This window comes from Rana temporaria, chromosome 3 (genome assembly GCF_905171775.1).
Source record: "Rana temporaria chromosome 3, aRanTem1.1, whole genome shotgun sequence".
NCBI classification, from domain to species: Eukaryota; Metazoa; Chordata; class Amphibia; order Anura; family Ranidae; genus Rana; species Rana temporaria.
Genome location: NC_053491.1, coordinates 395994131 through 396009073, shown reverse-complemented (window position 1 = coordinate 396009073; position 14943 = coordinate 395994131). Strand labels below are relative to the sequence as shown.

The 14943-nt window shown below is 41.5% G+C and overlaps 1 protein-coding gene across 1 annotated transcript in view; it reads right to left on the bottom strand.

Moving 5' to 3' along the window:
- Positions 1-1304: 1304 nt before the first annotated feature.
- TACR1 (tachykinin receptor 1) overlaps positions 1305-14943 on the bottom strand; it is a 233630-nt gene continuing 219991 nt past the window's right edge. Inside the window, exons 3-5 of the mRNA XM_040345847.1 lie at positions 12061-12211; positions 6952-7142; positions 1305-2476 (exon numbers count right to left, since the gene is read on the bottom strand). Of these exons, the coding sequence (XP_040201781.1) occupies positions 2182-2476; positions 6952-7142; positions 12061-12211 (637 nt within the window). The 3' untranslated portion in view covers positions 1305-2181. The remainder of the gene's footprint in view (positions 2477-6951; positions 7143-12060; positions 12212-14943) is intronic.

The following is a 14943-nucleotide window of genomic DNA, read 5'->3' as shown; positions in this document are numbered from 1 at the left end:
GAGGGCCTAAAAGCTTCAAAACCTGGGACCTCTGTTACGCAAACAGCTCACCTCCTGAACTTGGACAGTAAAGCTGTCAACCAAAGTGATAGAAATAGAGATGGATGGATAGATAGATAGATAGATAGATAGATAGATAGATAGTGGGAGAGTCAGAACTTAAAACTATACATTCTGGCATAAGGTTAAGGGTTTTGAGGTTCCCGAGGAAGACAGAATTGGCATGTCGGCACCTGGAGGTGTCTGATGTGCAATGTAGATGTCATTTCATTTTGTGTACAGGTGCACTACCCTGCACCAAGTAATGTGCCGTTTTTTTCAAAGAGATAAGCTAAAATTTCCTTAGGCACTGAGCCCTCTCTTTAAAACGCAGTGTCTACACACACTAATTACTGGCCCAGGATTTTAGAGACGCTAAAAACAATTAAGTTGTAGTCCTGGAGCAGGAGTCTCCAAACTGTTGCCCTTGGCTAGCATTTATCCGGCCCTTGGAGCACTATTCCTCCTACTGATATGAGGCACTAATCCTCCCACTGAAACCTACAATAGGGCACTATTTCTTCCACCGATACTAATGATGGGATACTATTCCTCCTACTAATAGGGGCACTACTCCTCCTCCGATTTAACACCAACCCCGAGGCCATATTTATTCTCACTGATGCCGGGCCTGGGACATTTTCTGTTCCCGCTGGCCACAATTCAGCCCTCCTAAAATGTGAAAGACAATAAACTGGTCCTTTATTTGAAAAGTTTGGAGACCCCTGCCTTAGAGGATACTGGCTAGTATATACTGCAGATTTCTGTTTATACTTGAGACCCCACTCTACCCAAGGATATTGCTTCCTGTAGTACGTATAAAAGAGTTAGGTGGGCATGCTATATTACTAACTAATGAAGGAATTGTGTGAGCGTTAACCTTATTTTTAATAATAAACCAATCAATAGTTGACCTTCTTCTACACTCAACAATGTTTAGGACTAGTGATTAGCAATTCAGACCTGATTACTGAAAACTGGGAGTAAGGGGAGAATATCACAGGCTCCACCATACCTACCTGGCATTTCTAAGGGATCCAACATGTGAATGGAGCAGCAGCAAAGCTTGGTAAAGGTGAGTATTAGAGGGTGGGTGGGGGATTAGCAAGACAACCTGTCACTTTGCCCTGAGCAACATGAGCCTTGGTTTGGTTTAGTAAAATAATATATCATCTATATCTCTATCTATATTTTGCAATAGACTAAATTAATTAAAGAACAAGTTATTGATAACATGATAGATTTGTACTATATATTTTCTTTTAAATAATTTCCTTCACTTTATAGCTATTTTAGGGCTAGCTAACACCCTAATATATTAGATCACTTTATTTTACATTGTACTTCTTGACTCATGTAAAGGTTTTTACTGAAAAAATAAAATATATTATAAATTAAACACCAGACTCAAACAAAATAGCAGATATAAACCTGGTAATCAGCATGTTTTTGTTTTTCATCTGGGTTCTAAAAGTTTAAAAACAAAATATATGAAAAATCTCATAGCTATAATACTCAAGGATATTTTCATACTGATGCATGAACACTGGCAACTCCCTGAGTAGCACATATTTCATATTTTGTAGGAATTTGTAAAAGACCTGTCCATTTTTGGAATGACATCTTAAAATGTATCTGTTGTCCTAGTGAAGGCTGCCATTACATGGACTGGGCTATTATTTGCGTTATTAAATCCTATTAATTTAGCTCATGCTGTCATTATGTCACCAGTTTCAATAGGTTATTTTAGCCCATAATATGGCAGCTTACAATGTTCATTGTGACAGGTACACTTTTGGTAAACAGGGAAGGGTGAAATTAAATTTGTAAACATGTCACAATCCTGCAGATGATTTATTAAGGGGGCAGCACCTTCTGGGTCATATACTGTACAGTTCTTACCCAAGTGCAATCTATAAACCCATCTTAAAAGGATGAAACCTTTTTAGGCTGTAAACATCTCTAATTATCAGGATAAACAAAAAAAAAAAAAAAGAACCCTGAAATCGTAAACAAAATTTCTTTCACTTGTATCCTGTGAAAAACATATAAAATGGTCGCCCAAACAAGGGGTTATAATGCCTAGTGAAATTCTAATCATGGTTTGGACTAGGACAATCCTGATGTCAAAGGGGCATGAATTTATGCAAGGTTGTTGGAGTAGAAGCTGGATGAGTCAGACATGGTCTTACAGACACTACGAGAGGAGCCGTTGGAAGTGAGGTCCAAGGAGAGACGCTTGCTACTCTTCCCATTCTCCTCTGTTTCTTCATCGTTGGTGTTTAGGACAGATGAGACGGTGGTTTCAATACGACTGATTTTGTACATGCTGCTCTGTGTTTGAAGGTAGCGTGTGGATCTCAATTCCAGCCCTTCATACTCACCCGCACGGATAAATGGGCACCATCGAAACACATGCTTAAAGCCAATGCGGAACCTTAGGATAGAAAAAGTTCAAATATTATGTGGGTACGTTATTTGGTTAGGAGGTGGGGTTCTGCATTCATGCATAACTAATGACTTTTACTGTTCATCTGCTACCAGGGTATCTAAACCTCACCCCAGTAAGGGCAAAGGACACTGTGTCATTTTACTAATGTAACCATAAAATAAACATAATGTTTAAAGAGGTTGTAAACTTCCCTGTGTAAGTTGTACCTATAGGTAAGCCTCAAATAAGGCTTACCTATAGGTACTGTAAATATCATGCTTCAATTGAACATGTGGCAACAAGTTTGTGCTTGTACAGGAGTACTATTTTTACATTTCATACAATTAATATTCCAGCAGAATCTAAACTATGTATTTGGAGTACCCTTGGCAGGTCTCTTAAAGGCACCCCTGTGCAGTCTACAATTATAAGGCTGCAGAACCTCAAGATTTTTATACCAAACTGAGCTTTTGCACTGTGCCATTTTAAAGTTGGCACAACTTTGCCAACAGTCCCTGAGACCTGAAAACTTCACACCACTGCGTAAGCCAGTTGCAATTGAAAGCCAGTGTATTGACAAAATTACCTGGAAAGACTTTAGATTGTAAAGAGCCAGTTTGTTTACAGATATACATTTGTATATGGTGTGCCACAGATGTGCACACATGACTCAGGAAACAAAAGATTAAAGGCAGTAAATGGAACAATTGCCTATTTGTTGTCCATGTATTCGAACACTTGCTCATTTGTAGTCTAGGGGGCAGATCCACATACATCTGCGTGGGCGCAGCGTATGTGAGATACGCTACGCCGCTGTAACTTACTTTGGTATTCTTTGAATCCTGAAAGAATTCGCGCCGTAAGTTACAGCGGCGTAGTGTATCTCTCGCGGCGTAAGGGCGCGGAATTCAAATGCGGCGAGTAGGGGGCGTGTTTCATTTTAATGAAGCGCGTCCCCGCGCCGAACGAATTGCGCATTCCCCGTCCGTCAATACTCCCAGGGTGCATTGCTCCAAATGACGTCGCAAGGACGTCATTGTTTTCGACGTGAACGTAAATGGCGTCCAGCCCCATTCACGGACGACTTACGCAAACAACGTAAAATTTTCAAAATTATACGCGGGAACGACGGCCATACTTAACATTAAGTATGCCACCAGATAGCAGCTTTAACTATACGCCGGAAAAAGCCGAACGGAAACGACGTTAAAGAATGCGACGGCCGCTCGTACGTTCGTGGATCGTCGGAAATAGCTAATTTGCATACTCGACGCAGAATACAACGGAAACGCCACCCAGCGGCTGCCGGAAAATTGCATCTTAGATCCAACTGCGTACTAAGGCGCACGCCTGTCGGATCTAACACAGATGCCGTCGTATCTTGTTTGGTGGATACCAAAACAAAGATACGACGCGCAAAATTTGAAATTACGCGGCGTATCAACAGATACGCGGCGTAATTTATTTGAGGATCTGGCCCTAGGTATTTTCTGAAATGACTCTTTGTCTTTGTATTGTTAGGTCAACGCTGCTTGTTTAGAGGACCACATTACTATAATTTAATCCCCTGTAGGCCTCCCACTAAACTTTAGTGCTGGGCGCTCACGTGACCTTCCGGAGCTCTTCTTAACCGCTTCGAGCACTTCAGAGGAAAAGGCTGCTGACATCAGCTGAGAGAGGAGGAGAGAACCGGCTGGTCACATGAGTGCCCAGCGGCACTGTAAATATGGTATTTTCCACAATAAAGTTACACAAGGAGACACACTGCACATTATATAATCTTTTTACAGAACGGATTACATAATTTTTGACTTTAGCTAGGGCTTATTTTCAGGCTAGGGCTTATATTGCAGTCATCCCAGAAACTCACGCAAGGTCTTATTTTCAGAGTAGGGCTTATTTTTGTGGAAAAACGGTATATACACATTGGGGTAGATTCATAAAGACTTACGACGGGCGTATCAGTAGATACGCCGTCGTATGTCTGAATCCCTGCCGGCGTATATTTAAGCGTATTATCGAACTGAAATATATTTAAATATTGCTAAGATACGACCGGCGTAAGTCTCCTATGCCGCCATATCTTAACTGCATATTTACGCTGGCCGCTAGGGGGTGTGTACGCTGATTTCCGCCTAGAATATGTAAATCAGCTAGATACGCCTATTCACGAACGTACGCCCGGCCGTCGCAGTAAAGATACGCCATTTACGTAAGGGGTTTTCAGGCGTAAAGATAAACCACCAAAAACATGCCAATGTTAAGTATGGACGTCGGAACCGTGTAGAATTTTTCAAAATTTACGTCGTTTGCGTAACTCGTCCGTGAATGGGGCTGGCCGTAATTTACGTTCACGTCGAAAGCATGACAATTTGCCGACGTCATTTGGAGCATGTGCACTGGGATACGTCCACGTACGGTGCATGCGCCGTTCGATCTAAAAACGTCATTTACGTGGGGTCACAGTTAATATACATAAAACACGCCCACAACTTCAACATTTGAATTAGGCGAGCTTACGCTGGCCCTAATATGATACGCCGCTGTAACTTCGGTGGCAAAATCTTTGAATATACCAAACTCCCTCTCAAAGTTACGACGGCGTAGGGTATAGGAGATACGATACGCCCGCCTAAAGGTACATGAATCTACCCCTATATTGTTAAAAGTATTGGGACACCTGCCTTTACACACACAAGTAAAACAATACAAATTTATGAAATTAAATATTCCTTTAAACATTGTGCCTGGGGGGTCCCCTTCGTATGCCTGTAAAGTGGCATATCTGTGTGATGTGTATTACTGTGCCGCAGCAAAATTACATTTCTAAAGGAAAAAATGTAATATAAAATTACTCGCGGCTGCAATGTATTGCCGGCTTCCGGCAATATACATAAAAATATAAAGGAAAAAATCTTCAAAATTAAAAATAAAATTGGCCTGAGATCCCCCCAAAATCCATACCAGACCCTTATCTGAGCATGTAGCCTGGAGGACAGGATGGGGGGGGCAAGGGAGCTCCCCCCAAACTATACCAGGCCACATGCCCTCAACATGGGGAGGGTGCTTTTGGTTCCCCCCATGTTTTTTAATAATTCTATCATAGGGTTCCTCTTAACCACTTCAATACACTATATTATATACTCTGCACTGCACTATATACCCTGCACTGTATTATATATACTACACTAACTGCACATATCCCTAGCAAATTCAATCAGTTACTGTACATCAACATCAGAGGCTTGATAGCTGCTGATCCAGGAGTGATTTGTTTTTATAAATATGAGCCTTCGGGCGCACAAGCCCACCCTTTTTTCAAGCTTATCAGAGCCTCAGGCTCTAATCACGTGCTTAAAAAAAAAAACCTGATTGGAATCCAGGAGTACTGTGCCCTGCATGTAGATCAGGGGGCTGGACGCATGGATGGGGGGGGGGCGACGCTCGTGCACCCCTAATGGACGGGCTGCCACTGATGGGTAGGCAAGGCTCTTATAAATAATCAGAGAATGCAACATGCCAGAGCACCTTCTTCCACATGTTTGCTGTGTCCCCCACATGGCTTCTCACAAACTACAAATGGGACTTCTTATGGCTTTTTTTCAACAATGGCTTTCTTTTTGCCACTCTTCCATAAAGGCCAGATTTGTGGAGTGCACAACTAATAGTTGTCCTGCGGACAGATTCTCCCACCTGAGCTGTGGATCGCTTCAGCTCCTCCAGAGTTGCCATGGGCCTTTTGGCTGCTTCTTTGATTAATGCTCTACTTGCCCAGCCTGTCAGTTTAGGTGGACGGCCATGTCTTGGTAGGTTTGAAGTTGTGCCATTTTCGGATGATGGATTGAACAGTGCTTCTTGAGAAGTTCAAAGCTTGTGATATTTTTTTATACCCTAACCCGGCTTTAAAGTTCTCCACAACTTTATCCCTTACCTGTCTGGTGTGTTCCTTGGCCTTCATGGTGCTGTTTGTGCATTAAGGTTTTCTAACAAACCTCTGAGGGCTTCACAGAGCAGCTGTATTTATACTGAGTTAAAATTACACACAGGTGGACTCTATATTCGAATTAGGTGACTTCTGAAGGCAATTGGTTCCACTAGATTTTAGTTAGGGTATCAGAGTAAAAGGGGCTGAATACAAATGCACGCCACACTTTTCACATATTTATTTGTAAAATATTTTGATAACCAATTATCATTTTCCTTCAACATCACAATTATGTGCCACTTTGTGTTGGCCTATCACATACAATCCCAATAAAATACATTTACCTTTTTGGTTGTAACATGACAAAATGTAGAAATTTCAAGGGGTATGAATACTTTTTCAAGGCACTGTATCTTAATTACTTCTATAATAAAGTGTTGTGCACAGGCTGACTTTGGAAACTGATGTTGACTAGGCTTTGACTGTTGTTGCAGTGCTATAGATAACATAGGTTTTGCTGATAAGGCACTATGGATGTTATACATGCCACACTCACCTGTCATTCAAACAACAATAAATGATGGGGTTGTACATGGTGGAGCTCATGGCGAGCCACATAATGGCCAGGTAAAACTGCTGGTAGAATCTGTGGTTCATTTCATGAAGCGTCTGTAGCAAGAAGAAAATATGAAAAGGCAGCCAGCAAATTGCAAAAGTGCAAACTACCACGATCATCATCTTCACCACCTGCAGGACACAAAATGTGACAATTAGTAATAATCAGCATTAAAATGTTTAGTGTTGCACAGTCCTTACACTAGATATTTGTATAAACTTTTCAGAATAGGAAAAGTTTTTACCATAAACTTCAGATGACCACTAAGGACTAACCACAAGTCTGTGCTGTATGATGGCTAATTCTGGCATGGCTAGCAGTGGCGGCTGGTGTTTTTTTTTGGGAGGGGGCGGCAAACAATCCTTAAGGCCGTTACCCCACCCCCCCTGGTTGGTCAGGTCACAGATGACATCCACCCCCCCCCGCTCGGTTGCACGGCTGGGTCACGGGCGGCACCCCCCGGGTCGGTCAGTCAGTAGTCGGGGGCCCCACACTTACCCCATTTGCTATTGTCACATAACTGGGTGGGCTTTGGGCGCATAAGCCTACCTTTTTTTAAAGCTTATTCAAGCCTCAGACTCTAATCATGTACTTAAAAAAAAAACGATTGAAATCCAGGAGTCCGGTGCCCTGAATGTAGATCAGGGTGCCGGGCGCATTAATGTTGCACAGTCCTTACACTAGATATTTGTATAAACTTTTCAGAATAGGAAAAGTTTTTACCATAAATTTCAGATGACCACTAAGGACTAACCACAAGTCTGTGCTGTATGATGGCTAATTCTGGCATAGGTAGCAGTGACGGCTGGTGTTTTTTTTTGGATGGGGGGGCGGCAAACAATCCTTAAGGCTGCTACCCCACCCCCCCTGGTTGGTCAGGTCACAGATGACATCCACCCCCCCGCTCGGTTGGACGGCTGGGTCACAGCAAGCACCCCCCCGGGTCGGTCAGTCAGTAGTCGGGGGGGCCCCACACTTACCCCATCTCGCAGGCAGTGCTCCGGGTAGCGGCTTCCCTTCGGGCTGCGGGCGGCTGTTTCCTCGCTTTCCCTGCATCCCCTCCCTCCCCTCTTGTCGGATCTCCTTTTGGCCATTCGGGAGATGGGTCTCTGGACCCGCTTCCTGATTGGCTGGGAGGAGAATCAGTGTTACAATAGTGAATATTCATTCGCTATTGTCACACAACTGGGTGGGCTTTGGGCGCATAAGCCTAATTTTTTTAAAGCTTATTCGAGCCTCAGGCTCTAATCATGTACTTAAAAAAACAAAACGATTGTAATCCAGAAGTCCGGTGCCCTGAATGTAGATCAGGGTGCCGAGCGCATTAATGGGGGCCGGGGCCCGTGCACCCCTAATGGACGGTCTGCCACCGATGGGTAGGCAAGGCTTTTATAAATAATCAGAGAATTCAACATGCCAACGTACCTGTGTAGACTCTAGAAAAAGCTGGCTGCCAAGATATTTTGTACTAGAACAATTTCTAATGCAAAAGCTTGGTCACAGAAACTGGAGCGAAAGTGAGGCAGTTGTCCACAACAACCAATCACATGAAAAATGAAAGCTGAACTCAAACAGATACATACACAGATGAAACACATACAGTATATGGGAGCTAGTTCATCTGCCAAAAGGATTTGTACATCTGTCTATCCAATCCTGACATTTGCACAGCTCTTCCACACAGCTGCTGCTGTTAAAGCGGTGTTTCACCCTAAAAAACAACTTTCTAGCATGTCGTTCAGCATAGTAGCGCGAGCTACAGTATGCCTTTATATATTTTTTTGGCGCCGTACTCACTGTTTAATTGCGTAGTAAAGTTTCAGACTCCCCGCGGGGAATGGGCGTTCCTATGCAGAGGGCTCGTGATTGACGGCCGGCTATGGCGCGTCACGCCTCACGAAAATAGCCGGAGTAGGTCTCGGCTCTTCACAGCGCTATACGGTGCCTGCGCAAGACATCGGAGCTGACTGCGCAGGCGCCGTGAAGAGCAAACACCTATTTCGGCTATTTCCGTGAAGCGTGACGCGCCATAGCCGGCCGTCAATCACGAGCCCTCTGCATAGGAACGCCCATTCCCCTGAAACTTTACTACGCAATTAAACAGTGAGTACGGCGCTAAAAAAAATATAAAGGCATACTGTAGCTCACGCTACTATGCTGAATGACATGCTAGAAAAAAAAAAAAAAAATCTTAGGGAGAACCCCCGCTTTAAGTAATACTTACAGATCTTGTCCCTCACCCACCCTGAGACTTGACAGTGAAAATTTAGTGCAACAATTTTGTACATGTATGTAAATTCCGCTCCACATGGGAAACCTAACTTGTGATTGTCTTTGGGCCATCTAGACCATAATGTTTTATACACTGATATCAATAAAAATGATAATTTTTTAAATTTGTGTCTCTATTTGGTAACAGTAAAGTTTACTCAAAAGTTTTTTTCTGATCTTTTACATCTGCTTTAATTCTGAAGGTTGCTAAGGAATTTGCTTTGCTATTACTCCAATTTTTTGTAAATCAGCTTGGAGCGAGCATGTCAATGTGAAGTCCAGAGTCACCAGAATATAATAAACAGGGGAGTTGATTTACTAAAACTGGAGAGTGCAAAATTTGGTGCAGCTCTGCAAAGAAATCAGCTTCCATCTTTCATTTTCAAACTTAAAGTGATTGTAAAGGATACATTTTCTTGTTTTTAAATAACAAACATATCATACTTACCTCCACTGTGCAACTTGTTTTGCAAAAAGAGGCCCTGATCCTCCTGTTCTGCGGTCCCTCAGTGGCTCTCGCGGCTCCTCCCCGCATTAGATAACCCCCTGGGTGAAGCACTCTCCCGAGGGGGTTACCTTGCGGGTGCGCTCCCGAGTCATTCATTAGGCGTCCATAGCTGTCGAATATATGACTCTGCCCCGCCCCCCAGCGCCCGCATCATTGGAATTGATTGACAGCAGCCAATGGCTGCGCTGCTGTCAATCTATCCAATCAGGACATGAGACACCAGCCATAGCTGGTGTGCTCGTCCCCGAGGAGAAGAAGATCGGGCTCAGGTAAGTAAAATGGGAGGATGGGAGGCCGATGACTGACAGAAGTTTTTTCACTAAGGTGAAAAACATGAGGGTTTACAACACCTTTAACCACTTAAGCCCCCCCCCCCCCCCCCCCGGGCCTGTTTTTCAGACTCTGCGTTTACACGTTTTTTATAGAAAATTACGTAGAACCCCCAACATTATAAAAAAAATTCTAACACCCTAGAGAATAAAATGGCGATCATTGCAATACTTTTTGTCACACCGTATTTGCGCAGCAGTCTTACAAGCGCACTTTTTTTCAAACAAAATCTATTTTTTTAATAAAAAAATAAGACAACAGTAAAGTTAGCCCAATTTTATTTTATTTTGTGAAAGATAATGTTACGTCAAGTAAATTGATACCTAACATGTCACGCTATAAAATTGCGTATGCTCGTGGAATGACGTCAAACTTTTACCCCTAAAAATCTCCATAGGCAAAGTTTAAAAAATTCTACAGGTTGCATGTTTGAGTTACAGAGGAGGTCTAGGGCTAGAATTATTGCAATTGCTCTAATGATCGTGGTGATACCTCACATGTGTGGTTTCACATGTGAGGTTTCATATGCGGGCGCTACTCACGTATGCGTTCGCTTCTGCGCGCGAGCTCGTCGGGACGGGTGATTACAATTTTTTTTATTGTTATTTATTTTAATAATTGGGTCACTTTTTTCCTATTACAAGGAATGTAAACATACCCCAGTCAAAAAGACCTCAGATCTCATATTTAGACTAAAATGCAATAAACAAATTAATAATAATTTTGTCATTTAAAAAAATGACAAAAACAATCTGGCCCTTTAAGACGTATGGGCGGAAGCAGCGTTTTGACCTTGCTTCTGCCCTGCTATGGTATGGATACGGGTGGGTGCCATTGTGCCCAGCACGAGAAAGGACCTGATCGTCTCCGCCGCTGCTGACGGCTCAGGTAAGCGGCGGAGGGTACGGGAGGGCAGCGGGAGGGGGGCCCTCTCCCGCCGCCGATAATGGTGATCTCACGGCGAATCCACCGCATAGACCACCATTATCATTTACAGGACCACCACCTGAAGAGATGGATACCTTGTTTGTGGCAGCTTCTGCTGCCCTTTCCAGAGATATCCCTCTTTAAACTAAGGACGTATATAGTCGTGATAGAAGCTGATTGGTTACTATGCCCAGCTGCCAAGATTCTGAGTGTTCAATTTTTTGTAAATCTTCCCCAGTACCTGCAACACAGTCACATTGTACTTCCTTCAGAACAAAGAACATTTCATTCTCAAATCAACATTGAGAAAATTAAATCGGGTTATCATTGAGAACTATTTTTCCCCTCAATTTCATATAAATATATATATATATATATATATATATATATATATATATATATATATATATATATATATATATATATATATATATATATATATATATATATATATATATATATATATATATATATATACATATATATATATATTATATATATATATATATATATATATATAAAGAAATAAAAATAAATAAAATAATATAATTTTCTTTTTTTATAAAAAAAGGGGGGTTGCCATCCAGGGCCCTTTAATAATAATAATAATAATAATAATAATAAAATTATAATAATAACAAAAAAAAAAAATATATATATATATATATATATATATATATATATATATATATATATATATATATATATATATATATATATATATATATATATATATAAATTGGCCCTTTAATAAAAAATAAAAATATATTAAAAATATATATTTTTTTATAAAAAAATAAATAAAAAAAAGGGGGGTTGCCACCTGGGGCCCTGGGGGCCTCCGGGCCCCTGGGGACCACCAGACCCCTTTTTTTTAAAGGGGGTTGTCATCCGGGCCCCTTACAGGTGTACTGCCTATACCCCCCTGATGGCGGCCCTGCGTCTGTCCAGTTTTATAACACTTAATGTAAAGAAATATTTAGTATTGGTTATCAACTGAGAATATTACCCACCTTGCGTTTGGCTACCACCTGCTCATGGTAGCGGTCTGAAGAATCTCCAGGGATTTCACTGGCCCACAACGTCATGCCAATAAAAGTGTAAGCACACCCTATTACCAGCAGAGGCAGTATGTAGATAAGGCAGAAGACCAATACCTGGTACCTAGGGAAAGGATACAGGGTCAATAAAACAATGACAGCCATTCCTAAAATCTGCTCATGTAACAATAGTTTTAAGCATGTACAGTAAAACCTTGGATTGAGAGTAACATGGTTTGAGAGCGTTTTGCAAGACAAGCTATTTTTTTTTAATTTTGACTTGCTATACAAGAGATGTCTTGATATACAAGTAGTGTCACATCACAATTGAGTATAAAAGAGAAGAGAGACACTAGTGTAGTAATATGGTTACATTTAATGAAGGTAAAACATTTAGCAACTCATATGGTTGATGATTAAAACAGGCACATCTAAGTATGCAGGCATCCGGGGTAAAGCTGTTCACATAGACCATCCTCCCAGTCACCACCATCAATGTCATCCCATCCATCTTATGCTCCACGAGCACTTCAAGCCTCGCTTTCAGATCGCTCTACTGCAGGGTTTGTGGATGGACATTTTATTTGCTATAATCTTTTTATATGGACTATAAACCGAAGAACTTATGAATACATGGTTGGGGAATGAATCATCTGAGTTTTCATGATTTCTTATGGGGAAATTTGCTTTGATATAAGAGTGCTTTGGATTACAAGCATGCCTCCGGAACGAATTATGTTCGCAATCCAAGGTTTTACTGTATCTTCTTTTATTAATAATATTCTGTGTGGCCCAGTGAAGTGATCAGGCCAAAAATGCAAATTTTGCATGCTCGTGCGCTGCAATACCATTTATTTGTTTTCTTTTTTTTTAATTCTTTATTTATTCCAGTGAGCCATAAAAGCCATATACTTCAATACAAAACACATTAATTAACAAAAAAAAGCACAATCATCCGACAAAGATACAGTTTAAGAAATTATGTTGACAGATGTATTATAATGCATTTGGAAGAGACTTGTTTGTAAAATTTAAAGGTGGCTTGGGCAACAGAATTTGAGTGTCATGGACAGTATATCTCTATTTTTAAATATATAGGGGACATCGGAACAGTAGTAAGGTTGTAATAGATGATGAGGGAAGGGGTGCTCAAACAGAGTATTAAAAAAAGAGTCAGGGGTTCCAAAGTGGAAAAGAAAGAAAGGGGGATAGGTGGTGCGAGAGCCACTGAGGGGCCACCAGCCACATGTTAGCATGTTAGCATGTTAACATGTTAGGTGCTGTGAAAAACATCTGTGTCAAGGAGGGAGGAGTTTTAGAGAGTAGATAAAGTATCTTAAAGTAGAACTATGGGCAAAACTTTTTGTTTTATTTTGGATAAAGCAAGGGAGGGTTATAAACCCTGTCAAACTTTTTTGCACCATTTTTGTCTCATTACAGAGATTTTCCTTCACTTATTGTACTATAATCAATCAGGAAATGAGAGAGAATCCGTGCAAATTCAGACAATACCTTGCGGACCCCAAGGTCATCAGAACTAGTGTTCCCATTGGAAGATTTCCCCACTATTACTTTTCTTGGGGACATCCCAAAATTTGGGATTTTCTTTTACTTTCACTTTCAATGATAATGGTAAACAGGACAAATAGAGAGGGTGAATCTCCTTAAAGGAGTTGTAAAGGCAGATGTTTTTTTTATCTTAATGCATTCATTTACCATTCTGCATCTATGGAGAGGAAGCCTTGGTACCCTAGGCTGTTCTCCTGATTTGGAATACATCCCCCCATCTTTGTTATATATCCAAGCCGATTTTGCACTCCCTATATTGTATTGGAGTGCAAACAAAAGGCCGTTGACACAGGCCCCTAAGCAGCTAGTTGGTTTCATCCCACTGAGGTCTCCCAGTGAGTTCTATAAAATGTAGTCAGCACTCCCATTAAGATCTCTATTTAAAGAAGTACTCCAATATGTCACAACCTATATTTTTATACCTCCCCCTGCCTGCTGTGCCACTGTCTGCCCTTTTTTTCATCATATATCTAAAACTCAAACTCACTAGTGAAAGGGTTATTCATTGGTTGGTACAACGGGACATACTGAAGCTTTCTATTTCAGTGGTTGAAAACTGAACACTTCAATACTTGTTGGATAAGGTTGCTTGGTTGCTAAGCTGTTGGGCTGTCAAGGGGCAAAAACCAAAACCTTTATATGTGGAGGTGACCACATTCATGTCATTGACTGACAGCTGATCATGTGGTAAGGGGCCAGGACTCAGTGACTCGGGTGATCACAGCGTGCGCCACGCACACATTGCAGGGGCGCATGGGGAGCGTGCTAAGAGGAGGACGTCCTTCCGGCAATTGGGGTCTACGCTGTAGCTGTCATTCGGCTATAGAGCGGGCGCCAAATGGTTAAACAGTCGTTTTTCAAGGCATGCTTTTTTGGGGGACTATCATGCTTCTTCTGGGCCCAAACAAGCCCTGAAAGATAAAGTAAATGAAAAAAGTATCATGAACAATACTCAAAAATTTTGTTGCAAGTGCACAATCACCTAATGCACAAAGCATCTGCAAAGCTTTCAGCAAACTTTGAGAAGATGAGTTGATGGTTTTAGAGTGACCTTCTACTACATTCTGAAGTTAATAAACTTGGATAAAAATGGAAGTGCTGGCTGTGACTGTGACTTAACTGCTAGGCTTCAGTACTTCTTGAAACTTGATAAAAGCCTGCTAGCAGCTTGTTTAGAGTGATAGCCGACACTATTTAGATCCATGGTTAGCTTGCTCTACACATCTCTTGCAGTCAAGCTAAAGCCTGTCTGAACAAGGTCCAAATCTCCTGTGCAGCTGTAGCCCT